The sequence below is a fragment of the Typha latifolia genome, chromosome 10 (genome assembly GCF_019914945.1).
Source record: "Typha latifolia isolate L0001 chromosome 10, TyphaL0001v2, whole genome shotgun sequence".
Taxonomy (NCBI): Eukaryota; Viridiplantae; Streptophyta; class Magnoliopsida; order Poales; family Typhaceae; genus Typha; species Typha latifolia.
The window spans coordinates 3,172,969-3,193,884 of record NC_133095.1 but is presented as its reverse complement, the minus strand read 5'-3'; the positions used below and the strand labels follow the sequence as shown (position 1 = coordinate 3,193,884).

The following is a 20,916-nucleotide window of genomic DNA, read 5'->3' as shown; positions in this document are numbered from 1 at the left end:
CAGATGGATGTGAAGAACAACCATCTGCTCTAATATTTCCCAGAAATTGTGACTAAATATGGAAAAGGTATACAATCTCGACATATAATTAACAATAAATGAATATATATATATATATATATATATATACATGCCATGAGAAAAATAATATATACATGTCATGGACTCTGAACTTCACAATATTAAATTTTAAGGAATTGTTAAAAAAAACAGTATATATTTTGCTTTTTATATCATTTGAATCCTACCAGATAGATACTTATTATTCCATTTTGCTGTTAAATATCTCAAATACAATCGAGTCGGTTTAGCCAGGTTTCTATTGGGTCAAGATAATGCAAACACAAAAGTGTTCTATATATTAAACAGGTTATATAATATAAAGGGTTTAAAACAATAGGGGTATCAGCATTAATTCATTCGTTAACTTACCCACTTAAGTTTTATCTTATTCTTAATTTTTGAAGAAATTATACGTTTCTCTCTCTCTCGTGATTTGGCTCAATTATATAAAAAATTTATATACTTTTAACTTAAGCATTTAACTCTAGTACTAAGATTAATTATTAGTCTGTGACTAATTTGTTCTCCTACATATTAAGAGTCACAAATGAACAGTATTTTCCACTTGGCTGGTGAGGAATTTGGCATCTGGAGGTGCTGCTGCAGGTGAACAGTGTTTCCCTTTGGAATGTACGATTCTCTGAAGCCAGTGCTTCTGGTTGGTCCTCTGGAGGTCCATTAACCAACCTAGATGCGCATATAAATACTCTCTTTTTCTTTGCAACTCTTTGCATTTCTTTCTCTTCCCATCAAGACCTCAAGACTTTTCCACCAGATAACGGCGAGGATCAAATTGTAGTTGCATATCTGAAATGATCGCTTTTCTAAGGTTTGGGTTGTGGCTTTTATGTTCTATTTATGAACAGCCCATTGAGATCCGTATACAAAACAAAATTTTCTTCTTATTTTGATGTATCTCAAGCAAAAGGCTAGTAGGTTTCTTATTTTGTCACACATGCACTACTAAGTTTACTGAGTGAAATAAAATAATCACGTAAGATTCAATCAAAATAAGAATAAATGAAACACGAGAATAGGTCTTTGCATGTGCACTGAGGGAGTTGTAACCATTTGACTAAGAAATATAGGAAATGCTCCAAAGAATTGCAGATTCTTACATCAACTCTTTATCTTGTGATAAAGCCGACAGACTTTTCTGCAAGTCAAACTGACCTACCTCGACGAGTACAATTTGGTTAGGCAGCAAAATGGCATATAGAATTTTGTTTACAGTAAACTAGGTGGCAATCGGGTCGGGTTAGCTAGGTTCGGATCGGGTCAGATTCGGGTCGGGTTAAGATAGTACTAACACGAACACGACCCGTTTAATAAACGGGTCAATGTTTCTAAACACGAACACGACCCGTTTATTAAACGGGTAACACGACACGACCCGTATAACCCATTTAATAAATAAATTATATTTTTTATATAACCCATTTAATAAATATATTATATTTTTTATTCAACTCATTTAACAACCCGTTTAACCCGTAAATACAACCCATTTAAATTTACATCCATTTAACCCGTTTAGAGTTAATCGGCGTAATACATCACCCACAGAGATAAACTATCACAAATTTGCACAAATCCAGCATAATTTACAATATTATAGGAAAATTTAGTAAAAATAAATTCAAATTGTCTCAAGCTTCAACGTTGGTGTTAACAAAGTAGCAGCAGTGGAGGCAAGGCTCTAGGAGCTGGCTCCCATGGCACGAGCTCCGGATCTACCAAGGAAGATGAGGTGGTCGGTGTAGCTAGGGACGAAGAGGCGGTTGGAGGAGAGTAAACGCAGCAAAGAGAGGAGAGGAGGGCAGGCGGAGATAGGGAAGGGGATGGAGGCACCGCGACAGACGGTTGCGGCAAACGGAGAAAGAGCGGGGGCGGCAGGCGAAGATTGCAGCACGACAGCAGGTGGAGACTGCAGCACCGCGAAAAGCGAAGACAGGGAGAGGAGGAGAGGAGACGCGGCAAGCAAAGAAAGGGAGCGGGGGTGGCAGGCGGAGATTGCAACACGGCGACAGCCGGAGACTGCAGCACCACGAAAAGCGAAGACAGGGAGAGGAGGAGAGGAGACGCGGCAAGCGGAGAAAGGGAGTGGGGGTGGCAAGCGGAGATTGCAACACGACGACAGGCGGAGACTACAGCACCGCAAAAAGCGAAGACATGGAGGGACTCGGCGGTGGGCGGTAGACGGAGACAGAGAGAGGAGACGGCAGGCGGAGATGCGGGAGGCGGCAGGCGGAGATACGAGAGGCGGCAGGCGAAGACGTGGTGGTAGACGATCGCCGCTGGAGAGAGAGATTAGAGATGGGGGCAAAAAATTTAGAAAGGCAGAGGCGGCTAGAGGAGTGGAGAGTGGAGAGGGTTAGTTAGTTAGGTTACTTTATAATATATATATATATATATATATATATTATATATAAACGGGTTGGCGGGTTGACCCAACCCAACTCGACCCAGCCCGTATAATTAAACAAGTCAAACGGGTCAAAACGGGTCAGTTGTATAAACCCGAACACGACCTGTTTATTAAACGAGTTAGGCAGGTTGACCCGTTTATGACCCGAACCCGATTATACCAAACCCAAACCCGATTAAATGTCGGGTTATCGTGTCGGGTTATCAGGTCGGGTCAAATTTTGTTACCCCTACAGTAAACCTCATTTCGGTCAAAATAACAATATTGCTGCTATATCCTTTGTTCTTAGAACTGGAATGCAGATACCAACAAAGTAGTCATTCATCAACTCAAGATTGCACGTTCTTTCTGAGCTCAGATGACACTCCTGATCTGCTTTGATGGAACACAGCATCAGTTTCTCTTTTTGGTTCCACAAAGGCAGGCCCAGCCTTCCATTTCAGAAACTGTAATACTATGCAAGTACTGAGAGTAAATTTCTTTGATTTGTACTACCTGCACCAAGAGAGATAACAAGAAAACTGAGTACATCAAATGAAAGAGCAAAGATATATATGATAACTTGATAAGTGTTCTTTTGAAGAACATGACGAGAAAGACCATCATAACCATCCAATGAATACCCCAAACCTCTCTAAATAGATAGACAGATAGAACGATTATGGCCGAGTATTAACCTCATGCCAAACCTCTAAAAGTAGTGTTAAATTCTCAGCAGGCAAAAAAAGAGGCTAGTGAGAAAATTGCCATGACAACCTACATGCTAGATATTGGTCAAGAGTTATCTACATTAAATCTTGCAATTACGGACATACAACCTAAAGATGGTCATATCTGCCCTTTTTTCTATTATTTACATCAAAGATATGCAATCTCGATGAACACTTAGCTTGGAAAAATATTTGCAACAGCTAGCACATCCATCTCTTAGAGAACATAATTGCCTAGTGGTTCTGTTGATTGTCCAAATATTTACACCTTGCATATAATTATCAATAGAGTAGAAGCAACAATTGGAGATGATTATTTTACCCAAAAAGCATATCGACAATATGGCAATCTTTCAAAGATGATTTCAATGGAATACCTGCTCACTTAAAATTCCTGAAAGACCAACTATGGCATCAGGCTTCCCGTAAGCAATAATATCTTCAGCTAATTCCATTAAAGGATTCAAAAGTATATTTGCTATGACAATGTCAAATTTCCTCTTTGCAGAATCCAACTCAGGGTTATGCAAGATTTGCTTCTCCAACTTCTCTTGGCTGCTAGCATCGAATGTGGAATAGTCTTTGCTCGAAACCAAGTAAATAGACATTTTGCTGGAATCAATACCATTCAGGGAAACATTTTCACGTGCAGAGGTGACTGCCTGGGGGTCTATGTCTATCCCAACAGACAATGCAGCTCCCATCTGCACTTAAGAAAACAACATGAGAATGCAGTGATTACTGAACAAAATATTCTAGCCCGTGGAATATACCAAAGCTATGCAATTATAAGAATGTGTTGGAACTCGAAATGACATTGTAGAGATAAAATTTGGGAGTTTCTTGTATATGAAACAAGTCCAAGTTGCTTCATACTTGTTATTGCAGTGCAATTGACGTAAAAAATGAATAGAAAAACAATATTTGGTGGTTGTTGCTCTAAAATAAGAAAAAGCAAATAAAGAGGATAATAACAAAAAGTTTCCCAAGGCTGACTATGAATATTTGGTTTAGTCTTACTAAATAAACATAGAGAGAAATGAAAAGACTATGAAAAACCTTCACTGCTGCAATTGCTAAAACTCCTGAACCTGTCCCATAGTCCAAGAAGTATTCTCCACCTTTTATGATCCCATGTAGTAACAGCAAGCACAACTTAGTTGTAGGATGCTCCCCAGTCCCAAAAGCCAATCCTGGGTTGAGGATAATATTTGTTGCTTGTAAATCCTGGTAGGTAACACAAACAACGAAAAATCAATCAAATTACTCCACATAATATGACTCAATTCTACTTTTCCTAAGATGCTTCAATCAATCAATTAGCACCACTCCAAACTCAGACGCAGCACCAATTTCCTGCCATCATTGAATTGGCATGAAATGGTTTTGAGTTTAGCTAATATTCTTCAAAGTCATGGCATATGCAATATATTGTCTGATAGGTCAAGCACTGATTCATTTGTTTAAATAATTTACAACATCTAGATTTAAGTACCACACTTTACACAATTAATGCATAATTACATATCATGAAAGCTTATTTGTTAAGAATACAATTCATGTATTCATGTTTGGAAATCAGAGGATCAGACGCTTAGCATGTTGACAATAGATTCAGACCAGTTGATGGTTAGCTGTTTAGCTTGTCAGGACATAGTTTTTACTTCAATTCAAGATGAAACTAGTAAAGTGGCATCAAAAGTTCTTAATAAGCCAGGATCCACAATTCAAAACTTCATCGAAACAGGATAAAATTGGCTGCCTTAAATGAAGCCTAACAAACATGTAAGTTGTTATATACTTATATATGGAATATTATTTTGTACAATCATGCTAACTTTCATCACCCTCATGTATAAAATGTTAGCACATATAGCAGTGGAGTTTATAGTTGGGTATGCTTTGGTTGAGGAATCGATAATAAATATGTATTAATTAGTATTCTGATTTTTTATCTGGCTCTTAGATAGAATCTCAAAGCAAAATGCAAAGTTGCACTAATATCAGTTCTACAATCTGTTATTGAATCTTGACCAACAGAATAGAGGAGAATAACCATTCATGAAATATCCACTTAAAAGAAATAATATCAGATCTGTGTGAAAACATACTGGGGGATTCCTCCATTTAGGAACAATCCAGAGACCTTCAACAACCTCAGTAGGATGAAATGTTTCCTGTGATAAAGACAATGAGATGTGATTCCCCTTTCTCATATCAATAATGATAAAAGATTCATAATTAAATAAGAAACAAAATGTAACAAACAGGTCATGACATTATAAAACACCAGTCAGGGAGAGCTTATAATGTGATAAGAACTAGCGCAGCATCCACTAGTTTACAAATCTACATTAGTATCTAAAAATATTGTCACATTAGCTACATTCCATATATCCTAAATTGGATCAGAAACTATTTAGGATATAATTGAGTGATCATAAGAGTCATTAAGGGACTGTTGGAGTTAATTCAAACACGGAATCATAAATCATTGCAGATTGCAGTTTCTTCCAGTAAACAGTAGAGAAATAATTGAAGTTTAATCTACAGTAGTACATTGCTACAAAATCTTAAGCATCTTCTCACAGTAACATTACCTGAAAATCCATCATATCACACACAAGCTTGTCAAAATAGCTACACCCTTCTACAATACCTTGTAAAAGAAAATAAGAAAAAAGGACTACCATGTGACACTAAGAGACTAGCCAAAGACAAGAATAAGTTATCATGCACGACTAGTTAAATAGCATCTGCAGTCTCATGCTAAACCATTATGCAAGGTTTCGCTTTGATTATATTAATTGGTAACTAAAAGCCTCTTGGTAGAGGGGTAGAGAGGTAATAGTCTTCATAGAACTGCAGACTACCAGTTGATATGATAAAGGGATGTATAAAGTGATATGATGGAACATTTAACTGAAGGTTAACCTGTCCTTTTTCGTGATTTACTATAATTACTTCCATAAAACATGAAAATAAAAGTAAAGGTAAAAACAATTGTGTAGCAAAAATTAAAGCAAACTATAGTACCACAAACTACAAATAATAATGAAAAGGTTGTACTGACTTGAAATAAAGATGCCCAAAAAGTATGGGGGAAGAAAAAATTTAAGCATCATAGTAGATTCACCTGCACATTTGCCAACCAATCACATTGCTTGCCAACGGAGACTTCATAATCTGGTATGTAGTTCAAACCAATGGAATTTGCAGCCTTTGAAACACATGTTGCCACATCTTGTCCATCTGCAAATATTGAGGTTATGCAGATCTGCATAAAGCAGCATATAGGAAATTCAAAAGCCTCACAAATAATTGAAGCAACTTAATATACTGAATAACCATTTATTTAGAATAGCTCAACACATGCTAGAAGAGATTGCAAACAGGTCTTATAGATAACACGACCCAGCGTATTAGGCTTATTCATTGAAAGCCTAATATGTCCAAGATATCATAATTCAAATTAACTACAGATCTGGGTATTCTCAAGGTTAACTTCTTCCAAAGTTAAACTAAAGACGAGGGTAAAGGGCTGCATGGATCATTCCACATTAAGATATTTGCATGCGAATAAGCATGAACAAACCACTACATTTACAACTCTAAAGACAATCGGTAAGGAGATTTTGTACTTACTTCATCAAGGTCTCTAGAGTCACTCAAGTCATCCATACTAACAGAAGTAGCACCAAAGCACAAAAGAGCTTCGGAGAGCATATCCTGCACAATACAATTGTGTTGGGTGTATAAATATTGATAAACCTTCTTCATCTTTTATAGAATAAGCACAAAATGTTTTGGCAGAGTTAAATGAATGGCATGTAAAATTTCCAAATCATCATAAAAGTGAATCTTTCCTGCTCTCTAGTGGTTCTGGATGTCGAGTGAAGTATGCATTGATGACTTGACAGGTAAGCACGGAATCAGATGGCAAAAAGTTTGAGACACATGTGCAAGATCATATAAAGATTCTCTAAGGTGCGAATGCAATTTACACAACTAACATTAAATAGATAACCTCTATAAACTGTCGGTGTGCTACTAAAACCAATGATGGAGTTGCCTCTAGAATCAAATGCATTAGGTAAAATGCCATGTTAAATTAGCTAGTAAGAAGCATGAATCCTAACAAATCAAATTCTTCAACTGATCGACACCCTCCACATTACCACAAGCTACCGACTTCAATGGAAAACGCGTACTTTATATTTCCTGAACCCAAACATGGATTCATCTCACTCAAGCTATAGCAAATCTACCAGTAGTGGCACTCACAGCATCTCGTTTGCGGCACCGGACGCGAACGGAGAGGTAGGGAGAGAAGAGAGAGGTGGAAGCCTCATCGATCTCCGCCGCTCGAGTGCAGAAGCTTTCCGCTTTCTTTGACTTCTTGTTCAGGTGGGGGAGAGGAAGAGGGCGTTCGCTGTTGCTATGGAGTGTGGGAGATGGGAGAAGAGTTGAGAGACTATTACGAGATGTGGGACTAAATTTACGAGTGGGGAGGAGCAGAGGAGGAGATGGGAATTGGGAGGACGAGGTGAGGCGTCGGAGGAGACGGAGAGGATGACGGCACGACATCTCCACACACACTGCTTTCCTTTCTCCTCGTAGAAAATGTGCACTTTTTTGGGGGATTTAAATGAAAAAAAAAAAAGATATGTGATTACATACACCATGTCAGGTTGATTTGCAAGATAATTCCCATTCAGAAACATATTAGCAATTATGGGTCAAACAATTAAACTACTTGCAAATAAGAGCTAATTTGGCTTGTAGCATCAGCGCACATATTTCATAAGTAATGCTTTGAAATATATTTGGGTTACCTTGTGGTTTATGGTTTGGCTCATTTTACAAAGGCTTAGTATATTTTTAACTTATGGACTAAATTCTCATATAATTTTGACTTGAATGTAAATATTATATTTTTTATTATACTTGATTATATTATAGGTTATATAAAAATATATGTATATTTTTGTTATATTTTTATTATTTAAATTTTTATTAATATATGTATATTTTCCTCATGGAAGGACTAGACCAACCAAAAGATCGGATCGGATGAAGGGGAGCGGAAAGTCAAGGAAGTTGGTGACCTGATGACAAGGTAATCGATGACCGAAGTCCCAATGAACGGCGGTCGTAACTATAACAGTCCTAAGTTAGCGAAATTCCTTATCGAATAAGTTTCAACTCGCACGAAAAGTGTAACGATCTTGGGTCTGTCTCGAAGAGGGATTCGATCGATTAGATGAAATAGACATGTTTGCTTTCGGTAAGAATGAGGAACACATGCTTGTTGACCCCTCTCTTCCTTTCTATGGATGAGAAAAAGCAGGGTGCTTATTATTATTAGTCTTTCCGATCTGCTTCCTCCACCACCACGAACTTCCCATGATACACTTTTTATCTATTAGAAGAACCCAAGTAACCCTCTCATAAAATATTCTTTTCCTTTTGGAAGATACATGAGCAAAACAATCAACCTATTGACATTAGAAGCTTGCTTAACTCCTCAAGCTCAGGTGGCGCCATCCTACAGGGTGCCAGGGCCGGTAGCCCCAGGCACAAGCTCAGTTTCGTGGTCTACCTCCCTCCTTGGAGGCAACTCAAGAAGCTCATGGGTAGCTTATCTCTTATTGAATTTCCTTGTATCTAAATTACATCTTCAAATACGATAAGAAAAATGACGACGCAGACTCTCCTTTCTTCGTCTTGTCTCCACCTCTCTTCTTCGTCCCAACGGGAGCCAAAAAAAGAAGAAGAAAAAGGCATTATTAAGTGGCTTTGTGGCTATGGGGCTTCGCTTCATACTTCTATCATCCACTGTGGGATTAGCGCATAGACCACCACCATCAGTTGCGTTGCTTTGGAGGTGAATAATAAATGCTGAAGCAAACAAAAAGTAGTATCACTTGATAAACTTTGCTTTCATTCACATGATGCCACATCCATCCGTCAAGTGGCTGCAGACTGGCAACCTCCTCTATCAAAGATAAATGCGAAGGTCTGCCTCAAATTATCAAAGTAGTTGACAATCACGCAAGCTCATCTGTCCTTCCAGTACTCTTCCTACTTGCCTTTTTTATTTTTAGAGAAATATTATAACACTACGTCTTTTAATAATAATATTATTTGTATTCTATATTTTTATTATTTTATAAATCTAGCCCTATGATTTAGTAAATATATATAAAAATTACTCTGGGTTAGATTTAAACTAACATTATGAGAATATTTTATTAAGTAAAAATATTTTATTTCTAAAATAATTAAATTGCCCTTTATTTTTATAATAACTAAAATGTCCTTAGTATAATTTGGTTGAAAGTATTTTTCGTAATTTTTTTGGGTATAGTTAACTTAACTCAGATGTTTGGTTAAGTTTAACTAACGGATCACAAGGTATTTTCTGGACATATTTGTTAAACTATAAGTTTTGATTTATAAATAGTAAAAATGTAGAATGTGAATCATAATTTTTTTTAAAAGACGGGATATTATATGCAAATTTCTTTTTATTTTATTTCTTTTTTCTTGACTCTGTTTTGACGGAGAGATACACAAAGTTGAAAAGTAGAAGCCAAGAGAAGGAGATGTGAGAAGTTGAGATTTTTTTTAATTAAATGTATTCTACCTCGTGTACTCATATTTAAAATTATTTTATTTTTATATATTTTAAAAAAAATTAAATCAATCTTTATACTTATGACTAAAGTAACAGCCATGTTTACTCACTTGATATTTTCTTCATTTTTTTTTAGAAATTTATATATAACACTATAATTTTTAACAAAATTAGATTTTACACCCTATATTTTAACTATTTTTAAATCGAGTCTTATAATTTAGCCAATACGTGCATAAAACATCATAAGTTAGATTTAAATTAACATTGTGAGAATATTCTATTAAATAGAGATATTTTATTTTTAAAATAACTAAAATACTCTTAGTATAACTTAGTTAAGAGTATTTTTTTATAATTTTTTTAGTATAGTTCATTTAACCCAGGGGTTTAAGTAAATTTAACTAATAAATGTAACAGTGGCGTATTTTTTGCACATATTTACTAAATTATAGAGCTCAATCTATAAATAGTAAAAATAACGAGTGTAAATCTTAATTTCATTAAAATACATAGTGTTATATACACAAAAAAAAAATTCTTTTCTTTTTCTAAAAATAAAAAAGACCTCACTGATATAAAAAGGAGATTTAAATCTATCATCCCACTTTGCAGATACCGTCACCATCTCCGTCCTCATCTCTTTCGTCACCCACCATCCTATGAATCAAGAAACGGTCAGAGCCTCGGGAAAAAGAAAAGAGAAAAAAAGAAGAATAGAAAATCAAACCTGTGCTCCTTTTAGAGTTCAAAGGTTCCTATCCCCCTTGTCACTGACTGACTCGATCAAACCCTTTTATCGAAAGGAAAAGAAGATTAGATAAAGCGGTACTTTTGCATCTATACCCATCAAAACCTTCTTATTTGCTTATGCATTGTTTTTATATTTATAATACATTCCTTAAAATCTAAACCGTTTTAATAGATCAAAACATAAAAATACCCAACTAATATATATATACAAAACAGAGTAAAAATAATGTAAATAAGGATTTTAAGGACCCCAGAAGATAAAGCGGACATTTTGCAAAAAAGTCCAACCTTCTTCAGAAATTGCGGCCACCGCTGGCAAAGAGAAAAATTAATAATAATGATAATACGGCGTGCGGAAGGCTCCCCCTTCAATAATTTTGTCTCCACCGACTCCCGCGTCAACGGATCACGGATAGCTATTCCGATTCTCTTCTTAAATTAGTACCTCTCTCTCTCTCTCTCTCTCTCTCTAATCTTTATCATCTCTATCTCCTACTCTGAATTGCCTAAATTAGCAGCAGCAGCCAGGATGATGGGAAAGGAGATCTTGCATAAGATGAAGGTGTGGTTATGATTCTTGTTTCTTTTGTTTCCAATTTTTGCTTATGATCGTAGGTAGTATTATTGTTCTCAAAAAAAGATTGTAGGTAGTATTACTTGATTCTGATGTATTACTAGGGTTGATAATTGCTACGTTTGAGTTTATTGATTTCATTACCAGGGGCTTGATCTTTGGGGAGGAATGTGGAGTAATTCCGGACTAGTTTTAGAATTGTTTCATTTCAAGTTGATTCTAGTGAAGTGGGATTGATGACATGAGTGTGCAAAAGTAAAGGGGAAGTGTGAATTCCATACCTTGAATCTGTGATCGTCCTGCCATTATCTTACTCACTTGTATGCTTAGAGAAGGAAATATGGTGGAAGGGGAGATCAAGAATGACTAGGTTAAAGGAGGTATGGAAGAAAGTGGAACCATGTCTTTGAATTTATGGTAAAGAGGGTTCCAGGATGGACGAATTGTTGGGACTTATGGACTGGATGAACTATGATCCAGAATCAATGGTCTGTACAATTAGAAAAGATGGAGTTTTCTAAATGGATACTGAGAGATCTCCCGGTCTGGATGATGATCATTTAGAACTACTTGCAGAATCTCATGAAGGCAAAAGGAATGGGGAGAGTTTGAACTTTGCATCTGTCTTGTACCATAGAGGAATATAAATTAATCAATTCTTTTGAATTGAATCCATCTCTTCTTCTATTTGTGTTATTTACTTAAACTCTTGCAAATATGATACTTTTAGTAAATTTACCAAAGAAAAAAACTTTACATTTGCCTCTCGGCTGTGCGACTAGAAGTCTGGGGAAGTCGCAATAGGATGGAACTCATATTGGGGTGGGCTTACTATTTAGATGCTCTCAGCAGTTATAATCATTCACATCCTGCCATTATAGATATTTATCATTCAGCCATTACATTTTGCTTAAAATGCTTTCAAAAGATAAAAATACATTGCCGTTAGTTTTTTAATTATCAGTTACCATATAGATTAGTTAAAATAACTATAGATGCAAAATAACTGTAATACTCTTGAGTAACGTTGAATAAGTTCTTTTTAGATTAAGGCAAAATAAATGGAAAACTATATTTTAAAGTCAAATGAGGGATATTTTAGGTGTTTTATTTTATTTTTAATTGTCAAAAGTAACGGAATATTATCTATTCCATTAGTTTGTTGTTAGGGTAAAATTAATTCAAGGTATTCTTGAAGCATTAAAAGATAAATTTTATATTTTGGTAAGATGTGGATGATAATAAAAGTAAGGGTGTTTTGATAAATTTCACCAACTTCTTTAAACTGATTTTTGGTTTATTTTCTAGTTCTGGTCGACTTGCACAAGTACGCAGTAAGTACTATGCACTACTTTATGGATTTATATATCATCATGTTTTCATGGCCAGTTGGCAGTTGACTCATAAGATTTCATGATTTCAGTTGTTATTTGATTCAGAAATGTGATTGACATAGTCTGCATGATTCGGACAGGCTAAAGTTGTCGGTTCATCCACGTCGGATACTACCGGAAAAGGCAAGAGCAAGAAATCAGGAAGGCATGTCAGACATGGATATCACTTGGTAAAGGGAAAATCAACTCACCCAATGGAAGATTATCTGGTGGCAGACTTCCGGCAAGTGGATGGCCACGAGTTGGGTTTGTTTGCAATATTTGATGGTCATTTGGGCCATGATGTTCCAGATTACTTGCGTTCACATCTATTTGAGAATATCTTGAAAGAGGTATTGTGTTTTCTGTGTGGTTTCAGTATTTTCCACTAACCATATAGATTGTGCTGCATTCATGTAGTGCTTCCATTTTTTTCTGAAGAAATCATGTAGAACTTTTTAACTCGTGTTATCTGTATTTTAGCAAACTTTTTGTTTCAAACCTTTTAAGTGTTCTGCTGATGCAGCCTGATTTTTGGAGTGACCCAGAAAGTGCAATAACAAAAGCATATAAGTTAACTGACAGTAAGATATTGGAGAAAGCAGTTGAGTTGGGGAGAGGAGGTTCTACTGCAGTTACTGCTATATTAATAGATGGTGAAGAACTTGTGGTAGCAAATATTGGAGACTCTCGAGCTGTAATTAGCAAGAATGGTGTGGCTGAACAGCTTTCCACTGATCATGAACCAGACAAGGAGCGGAAATCAATTGAGGATAAAGGCGGCTTTGTGTCGAACCTTCCTGGTAACCCACCATATCTAGTAGGAACAGAAATGATCTCTATCTTGTGGGATCTGAATTGGTTGCTGCACCATCAACAATTCCTTTTTATTGCAAACTATTAAAAAATTTAGAAGTAACCAGTAGTTAGTGACCTTTAGTGAGTTATGCTTTCGAGCTTTGCCTAGTTAAGTAATTTCATTTTATTATGACCCTTTATAGCAGTTAGAATAACTCTAGATTTTTTAACAATTATCTTCTTTTACATATTACAAATAGTTAGCCGCCATATATTTGTTGACAGTAAAAGAAGAGAGCAGAACTGGACTTTCCTAGTCCTTACAGTTTTGGGTTGTTCTGACCTCGAAATATAAATGAGTCTCCTTTGTGTGCTTTATTCAGGAGATGTACCACGCGTTGATGGGCAGCTGGCTGTGGCAAGAGCATTTGGAGATCGGAGCTTGAAAGCACACCTTAGTTCTGAACCAGCTGTAGTGAGAAAGTTGATTGATGACGAGACGGAGTCATTAATTCTAGCTAGCGATGGCTTGTGGAAGGTAATCTACTAACAATATGATGGCTTTTCTTAGTAGTAGTATAGTTTAAATATCATATAGACTAAATTGCTCATCTCTCTTTGATGATAATGTGTGCATATAGAAATGAAAGCTTTACTGCTCCCTCCCTACAAGCTACCATCAGCTCCACTCTTTGACTCGTATGCATTACTCATCATAATATTGTCTTATAGAAAGAAAAATTGTGCTACGTTTATTAGCTTTTGGTGAAGGTGAGTATAATTCTGAAGGAGGTGAAAATTTTGAGGTGGAATGCCAGAAAGGAGGTTGGAAGTACATTCTATGCATTGTAGCCAGAATCTTGCATTAGTAATCATCAGTATGTATCTCGAGCATTAAAAAGATAAGAAGTTAGAAATATTCCTGTTCCTCTTCGCAACTTTACTTCATGAAAATATAATGTTTCACTAGGTGATATCCAACCAAGAGGCAGTTAGCGCAATCAAAGATATTAAGGATCCCCAGGCAGCTGCCAAGCATCTCACAGAGGAGGCTCTGACCAAGAAAAGCAAAGATGATATCTCTTGTATTGTTGTAAAATTTCAGTGAGCTGCATCCAAAGTTGTATTTGAAGTCCAATGTTCGAGGGTGGTTTGTATTTTGCTGGCAAATATAGCTTAACTTCTTTTCTTTTTAACAACAAACCTGTTATGTGGATCTATTAATGTAGAATATTTTTTGCAACATCTTGTATTTATGGGAATAATAATATTTATTGCTTGCATTTTCCATCATTTTAGTTATAAGTTAAACAATGTCTGTCTCACATTGTACTTCTCTGCCAATTTTTGGTTATCTCATGCTTGTTATCTCAAATATTCATCGATAGTTCTGATATTAAGAGAAAAGGAATTTTCCCGCTTTGCGACCGAAAATCTCTCTCCTTTCTCATATATCTAAAACAAAAGATAAAATTACTAAATTTCTTTCGCTTTTTTTCCCTTCTTATTCTCTCCATTCAAGCATACATCTCTTTGCAGAAGCATTAATCAGTAAGCTATATTATAATTTAGAAGCTGGTGATCCAGAATTTTTTTTCCCCTCAAGCTTATTCCTCATTTATTTCAAATTAAGAAAGAAAGTAAAAGAAAAAAGAAAATATAACCCGTGACATTATAGTTACACTACTTTATACGCCGTTGCACTGCTTCGGTTGGAATATGTTTAGTGTCTTTATATGATATCTCGACCTAAGGGCTTCAAAGGTGGTGCAAACGATCTGTCTCACTCGGAGGGCAAAGCGGTGAGGCTGGCTTTTTATCAGAGCAGTGATCACCTCCCGGCTCCCGCTCATAACAGTGGAAGGATCACTGGCCCATGCGATCCAGGCCCAATGTTGGCTCAATGAGTGGACTTTGATCGGACCGCTACTTGTTTTCCCTTATTTATATTTATATTTATATTACGATCTTTATTAGACGTTAATTTTTTCGCATTGCAAATTGTCCGGCCATGTATATATGACCGACTCCCGGGCATGAGATTAACCTTCTATCGATCTCTCTGTACGTCCGTAGCTTCTTTCTCTCAGAAGCCATTCACATTGCACTCGCGGCTAAGAGAGCTCTCTCACGCCGGAGACCACCTTGGCCTCCTCTCCCTCTACGCCCACGTATCAAGGACGCAAGCCGTGAGGCCAGACAGACCCACCTACCTCTTTCTCCTAAAGGCATCCGCTTTCCTCCATTCCCGTCATTTGGGTCTCTCTTTTTTTGCCCAAATCGTCAAATCCGGGTTACAAAATGACATCTTGGTGTCTACCACCTTGGTCGATACGCTATCCAAGTGCTGGGACAGTGACGTCAGCGGCGCTCGTGAGGTGTTTGATCAAATGCCCGGGCGAGATGTTGGTGCTTGGAACGCAATGCTGTCGGGTTACATGCGTAAGGGGTGTGTCCACGAGGCGCTGTCTCTTTTTCTGCAGATGGGCATCTGTGGCGAGAACCCCAATTCCCAGACGCTCTCGGTTTTGCTTCAGGTCTGCGCCAGTTCTGACGACAGGAGGCTCGGGAGGTCTATCCATGGTTATTCTGTTCGCCATCGCGAAATCGAAGACAATTTCTTGGTTAATTCACTTCTTGTTTATTACAATAGGATTGGTGATGTTCATGTCTCGGAGAGAATTTTTGAGAGGATGGTAGAAAAAGATGCTGTATCATGGAATGGCATGATTTCTGGGTATGCACGAAATGGACTTTGTTGGAGAGCTTTAGAAGCCTTTCGCTTTTTAAAGGAAGAAGGGCTGTGTATGGACTTGGTGGCACTTGAAACAGCTCTCCAGGCATGTGCTTATATAGGAGAAGATGCTATTGAGGATGGGAGATCGATCCATGTTCTTATGGTCAAGTTAGGATATTTAATGGATGTTTACACCATGAATTCTCTGCTTTTCATGTACTGCAAATGTGGAATGGTGGATGCTGTGCAGTCATTATTTGATAGGATGGAGGTGAGAAATATCGTCTCTTGGAGTATTATTATCGATGGGTATGTTCGGATGAAATGTCCTGATAAAGCTCTAGAATTAATCAGGTGCATGCGCTTTGTTGAGTCAGATATGAGTTCTGAACTGTTTGTGAGCTCTTTGCAATCTGTAAGGCTTCTTGGAGGATGTGTGAAGCATGTTATGTGTTTTCATTGCCTTGTTATAGTGATGGGATTTGATTCTGATCTATTTGTGAGTAGTTCCCTGATTGCTGCTTATGGTGATTGTGGTGAAATTGGATTTGGTCACAGAATCTTAGGTTATGTGGTATCTAAAATCAGCACGGCAATTGTATGCTGCAACACCATGCTTACTGTTTATGCTCATCATGGGTACTTCTCTGAAGCCTTGGAGCTCCTACGCTCTATGCAGGTCGGAGGGTGCATTTTGGATGCTGTTTCTCTTGTGAATGGTCTATCTATCTGTAGTCAATCACGAGATTTGAGGTTGGGCAAGGGCATTCATGGGTATATGTTCAGAAATAAGTTTGACTGTGATGTTTTTGTTAGCACATCACTCTTAGAATTTTATGTTAGGTGCGAGCGTCTAAATATTGCTTGCCACCTGTTTTTGATGATGCAGCAGAGGAATATAGTGACGTGGAACACAATGATAAACGGTTGCCTTCAGAATGGTTTTCCCAGAACATCATTGAAGCTTTTCCATCTTATGCAGCAGCAAGATGGCTTGATGCCAGATTCAACATCTATTGTGGGAGTCATTGAGGCTATTGCTCTACGAGGATGTGCAAGAGAAAGAGAATTTATTCACAAATATGTACTTGAAGCAGGTCTTATCAATGATGAGTTCATTGCTAACAGTATTATAGCTATGCATGGGAGGTTCCACGAATTTGATTATGCAAGGTCGGTGTTAGATAAAGCTAGAAAGAATAGTACAGTTATGTGGAATAATATGATAGCAGTGTACAGTCACCATGGCCTAATCAGCGAGGCTGTGTCAATTTTTCATCGGATGAAGCTTAATAATGTTGCACTGGATTCAGTCACTTTTCTGTGCCTTCTTAGGGCCTGCGCAGTTGTCAGTACATTGAGTTGCTTGACAAGGGTTCACACTGTCGTCTGTAAAGCTGGTTTTGAATCTGATGTGCATATTGGCTCCTCACTGATAGATTTGTATGCTAAATGTGGTGACTTAAGAATGGCTAGACTGTTTTTTGATAGGATGAACTCCAAATCTGTAATTTCATGGAATTCCATGATTCAGGGTTATGGTCTGCATGGAATTACAGAAGAGGCCAGCAATCTCTTTTGTGAAATGCAGCAGTCTGGCCTAACTCCTACAATGACCACTTTCCTCATTCTTATATCAGCCTGTAGCCATGCTGGAGATATAAAGAAAGGCCAGCACTATATTCATCTAATGACCAGTGCTCGCTTGGTGTCGCCGAGGATAGAGCATATTTCATCTATTATCGACCTTCTTGGGCGCAACGGACTAGTCGAGAAGGCACATGAAACTCTGGAGAAGATGCCAACAGATCCAGGGGTAGATGTTTGGGGTGCTCTGCTGGGAGCTTGTCGAGTTCAAGGTAATTTGGACATAGGATTAGCAGCAGCCAAAAATCTTTTTGAGTTGGATCCTCTGAACTGTGGATACCATGTTTTGCTATCTAATATGTGTGCAGAGGCTGGAAGATGGGCACACGCATATCTGATCAGAAGTAAAGTTGACAATATGCGGCTCAAGAAAGTACACGGTGTGAGCATTGTGGACAGCTTCTCATGACATTAAGAAACAGATGATTTTCTTGAACATCTATATCTCGAGGATTGTTAATGAAAACTGTCTAAAGAATGGGCAGCTCAGAGCATGATCATGGTGGCTCTTGGAAGTGGCTGTCGTTCTCTCATTCTCCTCTTTACATCCTAATCTCCTAGGTTACTCTTCCTCCTAGGGTTTTAGGCCATGTATGCTTACTTCCTGTAAAAAAAAACAAGTGCATTGTGTAGATGTGTACAAAATGCGCATTGCATTGTACTGTCAGTAGAAGATGCACATCACATAGAAATGTTAGTAGAAGAAGTGCATCACATAGATAAGTCAGAGTATTTATTATATGAATGAAAATGTATTTATGCTTTTCAGTTTCAAGATCAGTGGTTGTTAACAGGTTTAAAATTTCTCTTAGTTTTCAACATTGTTATAGAAATATATCTCTATCGCATTCCTGTTTGCATCGGAAGCTGTATTTTATAATTTTTTTCTCCTAAATATTAAGAGGTTCCTTTCTTAACATAGAATTAATGATGTAGCCAACTTCAACTTCAAAACCTGCACTTCTGAGGTTGTTTTGGAACTTTACAGCTCTGCTGAAACACTTGGTTTCATAGCAATAGCTAAACAAGAGGAAGATACAATTCTTACTCTGGAAGTGATAAACTATAAGAACAGGAGACTTACTTACATTCTAACTCGAAGCGAAAAAAGAAGAAAAAAATGAAAGTCATCTCGATGAGTCATAAGGTTTACATACCCCACACCTTCTTCACAGCAAATTCTCTGTAAGATATCTTCAGATTAATTATCTCAGCCTACTCTCAAGTCTCACCAGAGGCACAAAACAAACTATCAGCCGCATCTTTTCTCTCCTTCAACCTCCTGACCACATTTCAGATGTATTTCGTAACCGCATCCGAGGCACTGATACGCCCAGCCTAATCCTTGCTCATCGCATTCGCAACATATATAAGGACCACCTCCTGATTTCTCAGATACCAGATTAAGTACATGATGGTGTCCCACATGGTTGAAAGAATTTGGATAGCTCTTGGCTTCTTCATTCATCACTTCTTGGAGCAACTGAATCTGAGCTTCGGTAAATGGAAATGCCATTTCTGAGTGTAAGTTTATAAGATTCCTCCCTTCTTTTGTAACCGTCTTCCCGTCAGGACCAATTATGATGAGCGTAGGAATTTCTTGGACATCGAAATAGCGAGCTAGCGCTTTCGAGGACTCATCGTCGTATGGTAGTGCAAGCCATGGCATGTCATTGCAGCAGTGTGAGTAGCCAGCTTCATCTTTGTCCATTGAAACAAACACAACATCAAACTCTTCATGCTTTTGCTTCAAGTTGTTGTACACAGACACTAACTTTGATGTAAACTTCACACATGGAGGACACCACTGAGCTGAGAAGTACAATCCTATTGTTTTGCCTACCAAATTAACTACAGGTACCTGCATGATTTTACTAGCATAAGGGAGGGAGGATCTCATTAAATATAAGCAGAACTCAATCCTAAGCAAGATGTTATAATTCTTACCTGCTCCTCATGACTCATCACATAGTCTTTACCACTAATTGAAATAATCTTTTCTAAAGTTTGAGATGCATGTTTTTGTCTCTCTTCAGCCTCCAATTCAGCAATCCTCTGTGAAGTAAACGGAAAAGCTCGACTTCCGTAGCGGTAGACTAGCTCGACGCCATTGGTATGTATCAATTCACCATTAGGACTCAGAATGATGAGAGAAGGAATACCTTCAATCTGAAAATTCTTCGTTAAATATCTCCTCGATTGCAGATCGCGAAAGGGTATCGCGGGCCACAGCATCGAGGCGTGGAACCGTTCGAACGAAGCCTGATCCTCATCAGAAGACACAAACACAACCTCGAATTTGCAACCTACTTCTTTCAGTTGATGATAAACTTTGCTCAGAATCAGGGTGAAGGTCTCACATTTGGGGTACCAGTTTGCAGCAAAATATAGTCCTATGATCTTGCCTTCTATATCCTTAAGTTCTACCTGCAAAATTTTGCAGTTTCAACACATTCTCACACATTAGAAAGTTCAACCAAAAGGAGGAGATGACAAGTTAATCAAAGACACAGCAATTTCATCATTTCACGGATGATCTTTCATTGTTAAATGGCATAACAAAGACAACATAATTCAGATTATAATTCCTAAAATATGAACAGAAATGAAGCCATAACATGGTTCTATATCTGGGAAGACCCAGAAGTTCTATTTTTTTTTGGGTGGGGGGAACCAATTTAAGAAATTAGTAAGATTAAGATGAGGAGAAGAAAAAAGTACAAGACAAGAGTTATCAAAAGGGTTACATATAACATCACCTTTTCTCCTGATGGAGAGGTGAGGAATTCTGTGGACAATTGAGAGAGGAGGCGGCCATTTCCCATTGCAGCAGCCGAACCAGTTGTTAAAGCTTCCATTTCCCCCCCCTCTCTCTCTCTCTCTCTCTCTCTCTCTCTCTCTCTCTCTCTCTCTCGCAGTGTCCCCTGTGGTTTATGAGAAGCTTCGCGAGTTAAGAGGAGTGCTTAGTTCGTTCACTTCAAAAAATAAAAAACTTAATTTTTATTTTAAATAACAACTAAAAATTATAATCAACTCTACTTTAAAATATATATATTATTTATGAAAATTACATCTTATTCCATGAAATACAATTTATATGAATATTATTTTCTCATGTATTCTATTTGTATTACCACGTAGAATGTATGAGGAAGAGAATGTAAAATATTTATAGCTTTGTATTTTAGTAATT

General features: G+C 37.4%; 4 protein-coding genes across 4 annotated transcripts; 2 read left to right on the top strand and 2 right to left on the bottom strand.

The window, feature by feature from the left end:
* Positions 1-2,735: 2,735 nt before the first annotated feature.
* Positions 2,736-7,839, bottom strand: LOC140795934 (uncharacterized). Its single transcript, XM_073148759.1, has 7 exons — positions 7,486-7,839; positions 6,847-6,930; positions 6,338-6,478; positions 5,313-5,378; positions 4,261-4,428; positions 3,579-3,905; positions 2,736-2,986 (listed from the first exon to the last, which is right to left on the bottom strand). The coding sequence occupies exons 1-7, from the start codon at positions 7,786-7,788 to the stop codon at positions 2,885-2,887; spliced, it is 1,191 nt and encodes a 396-aa protein (XP_073004860.1). The 5' UTR covers positions 7,789-7,839; the 3' UTR covers positions 2,736-2,884.
* Positions 7,840-10,955: 3,116 nt separating this feature from the next.
* Positions 10,956-14,632, top strand: LOC140796976 (probable protein phosphatase 2C 62). Its single transcript, XM_073150208.1, has 5 exons — positions 10,956-11,156; positions 12,643-12,894; positions 13,068-13,344; positions 13,723-13,877; positions 14,310-14,632. Exons 1-5 carry the CDS (start codon positions 11,124-11,126, stop codon positions 14,445-14,447), a joined length of 855 nt encoding a protein of 284 aa, XP_073006309.1. The 5' UTR covers positions 10,956-11,123; the 3' UTR covers positions 14,448-14,632.
* A 743-nt stretch (positions 14,633-15,375) lies between these two features.
* On the top strand, positions 15,376-18,132 carry LOC140796454 (pentatricopeptide repeat-containing protein At5g39350-like). The gene has a single exon (XM_073149489.1). It carries the CDS (start codon positions 15,376-15,378, stop codon positions 18,130-18,132), a length of 2,757 nt encoding a protein of 918 aa, XP_073005590.1.
* Positions 18,133-18,656: 524 nt separating this feature from the next.
* On the bottom strand, positions 18,657-20,709 carry LOC140796317 (probable nucleoredoxin 2). Its single transcript, XM_073149293.1, has 3 exons — positions 20,483-20,709; positions 19,671-20,150; positions 18,657-19,584 (listed from the first exon to the last, which is right to left on the bottom strand). The coding sequence occupies exons 1-3, from the start codon at positions 20,579-20,581 to the stop codon at positions 18,976-18,978; spliced, it is 1,188 nt and encodes a 395-aa protein (XP_073005394.1). The 5' UTR covers positions 20,582-20,709; the 3' UTR covers positions 18,657-18,975.
* Positions 20,710-20,916: the final 207 nt, after the last annotated feature.

Bases quoted from the DNA above. Each gene is read 5' to 3' on its own strand.
- LOC140795934 (XM_073148759.1), bottom strand. From the start codon at position 7,788: ATGTCGTGCCGTCATCCTCTCCGTCTCCTCCGACGCCTCACCTCGTCC. The intron at 5,379-6,337 runs GTGAATCTACTA...TCTTTATCACAG, and splicing joins ATTGGTTGGCAAATGTGCAG to GAAACATTTCATCCTACTGA. The intron at 4,429-5,312 runs GTATGTTTTCAC...GTTACCTACCAG, and splicing joins CTAAATGGAGGAATCCCCCA to GATTTACAAGCAACAAATAT.
- LOC140796976 (XM_073150208.1), top strand. From the start codon at position 11,124: ATGATGGGAAAGGAGATCTTGCATAAGATGAAG. The intron at 12,895-13,067 runs GTATTGTGTTTT...CTGCTGATGCAG, and splicing joins TTGAGAATATCTTGAAAGAG to CCTGATTTTTGGAGTGACCC. The intron at 13,345-13,722 runs GTAACCCACCAT...TGCTTTATTCAG, and splicing joins CTTTGTGTCGAACCTTCCTG to GAGATGTACCACGCGTTGAT.
- LOC140796454 (XM_073149489.1), top strand. From the start codon at position 15,376: ATGAGATTAACCTTCTATCGATCTCTCTGTACGTCCGTAGCTTCTTTC.
- LOC140796317 (XM_073149293.1), bottom strand. From the start codon at position 20,581: ATGGAAGCTTTAACAACTGGTTCGGCTGCTGCAATGGGAAATGGCCGC. The intron at 20,151-20,482 runs GTGATGTTATAT...AAAATTTTGCAG, and splicing joins CCTCTCCATCAGGAGAAAAG to GTAGAACTTAAGGATATAGA. The intron at 19,585-19,670 runs GTAAGAATTATA...AAAATCATGCAG, and splicing joins TGATGAGTCATGAGGAGCAG to GTACCTGTAGTTAATTTGGT.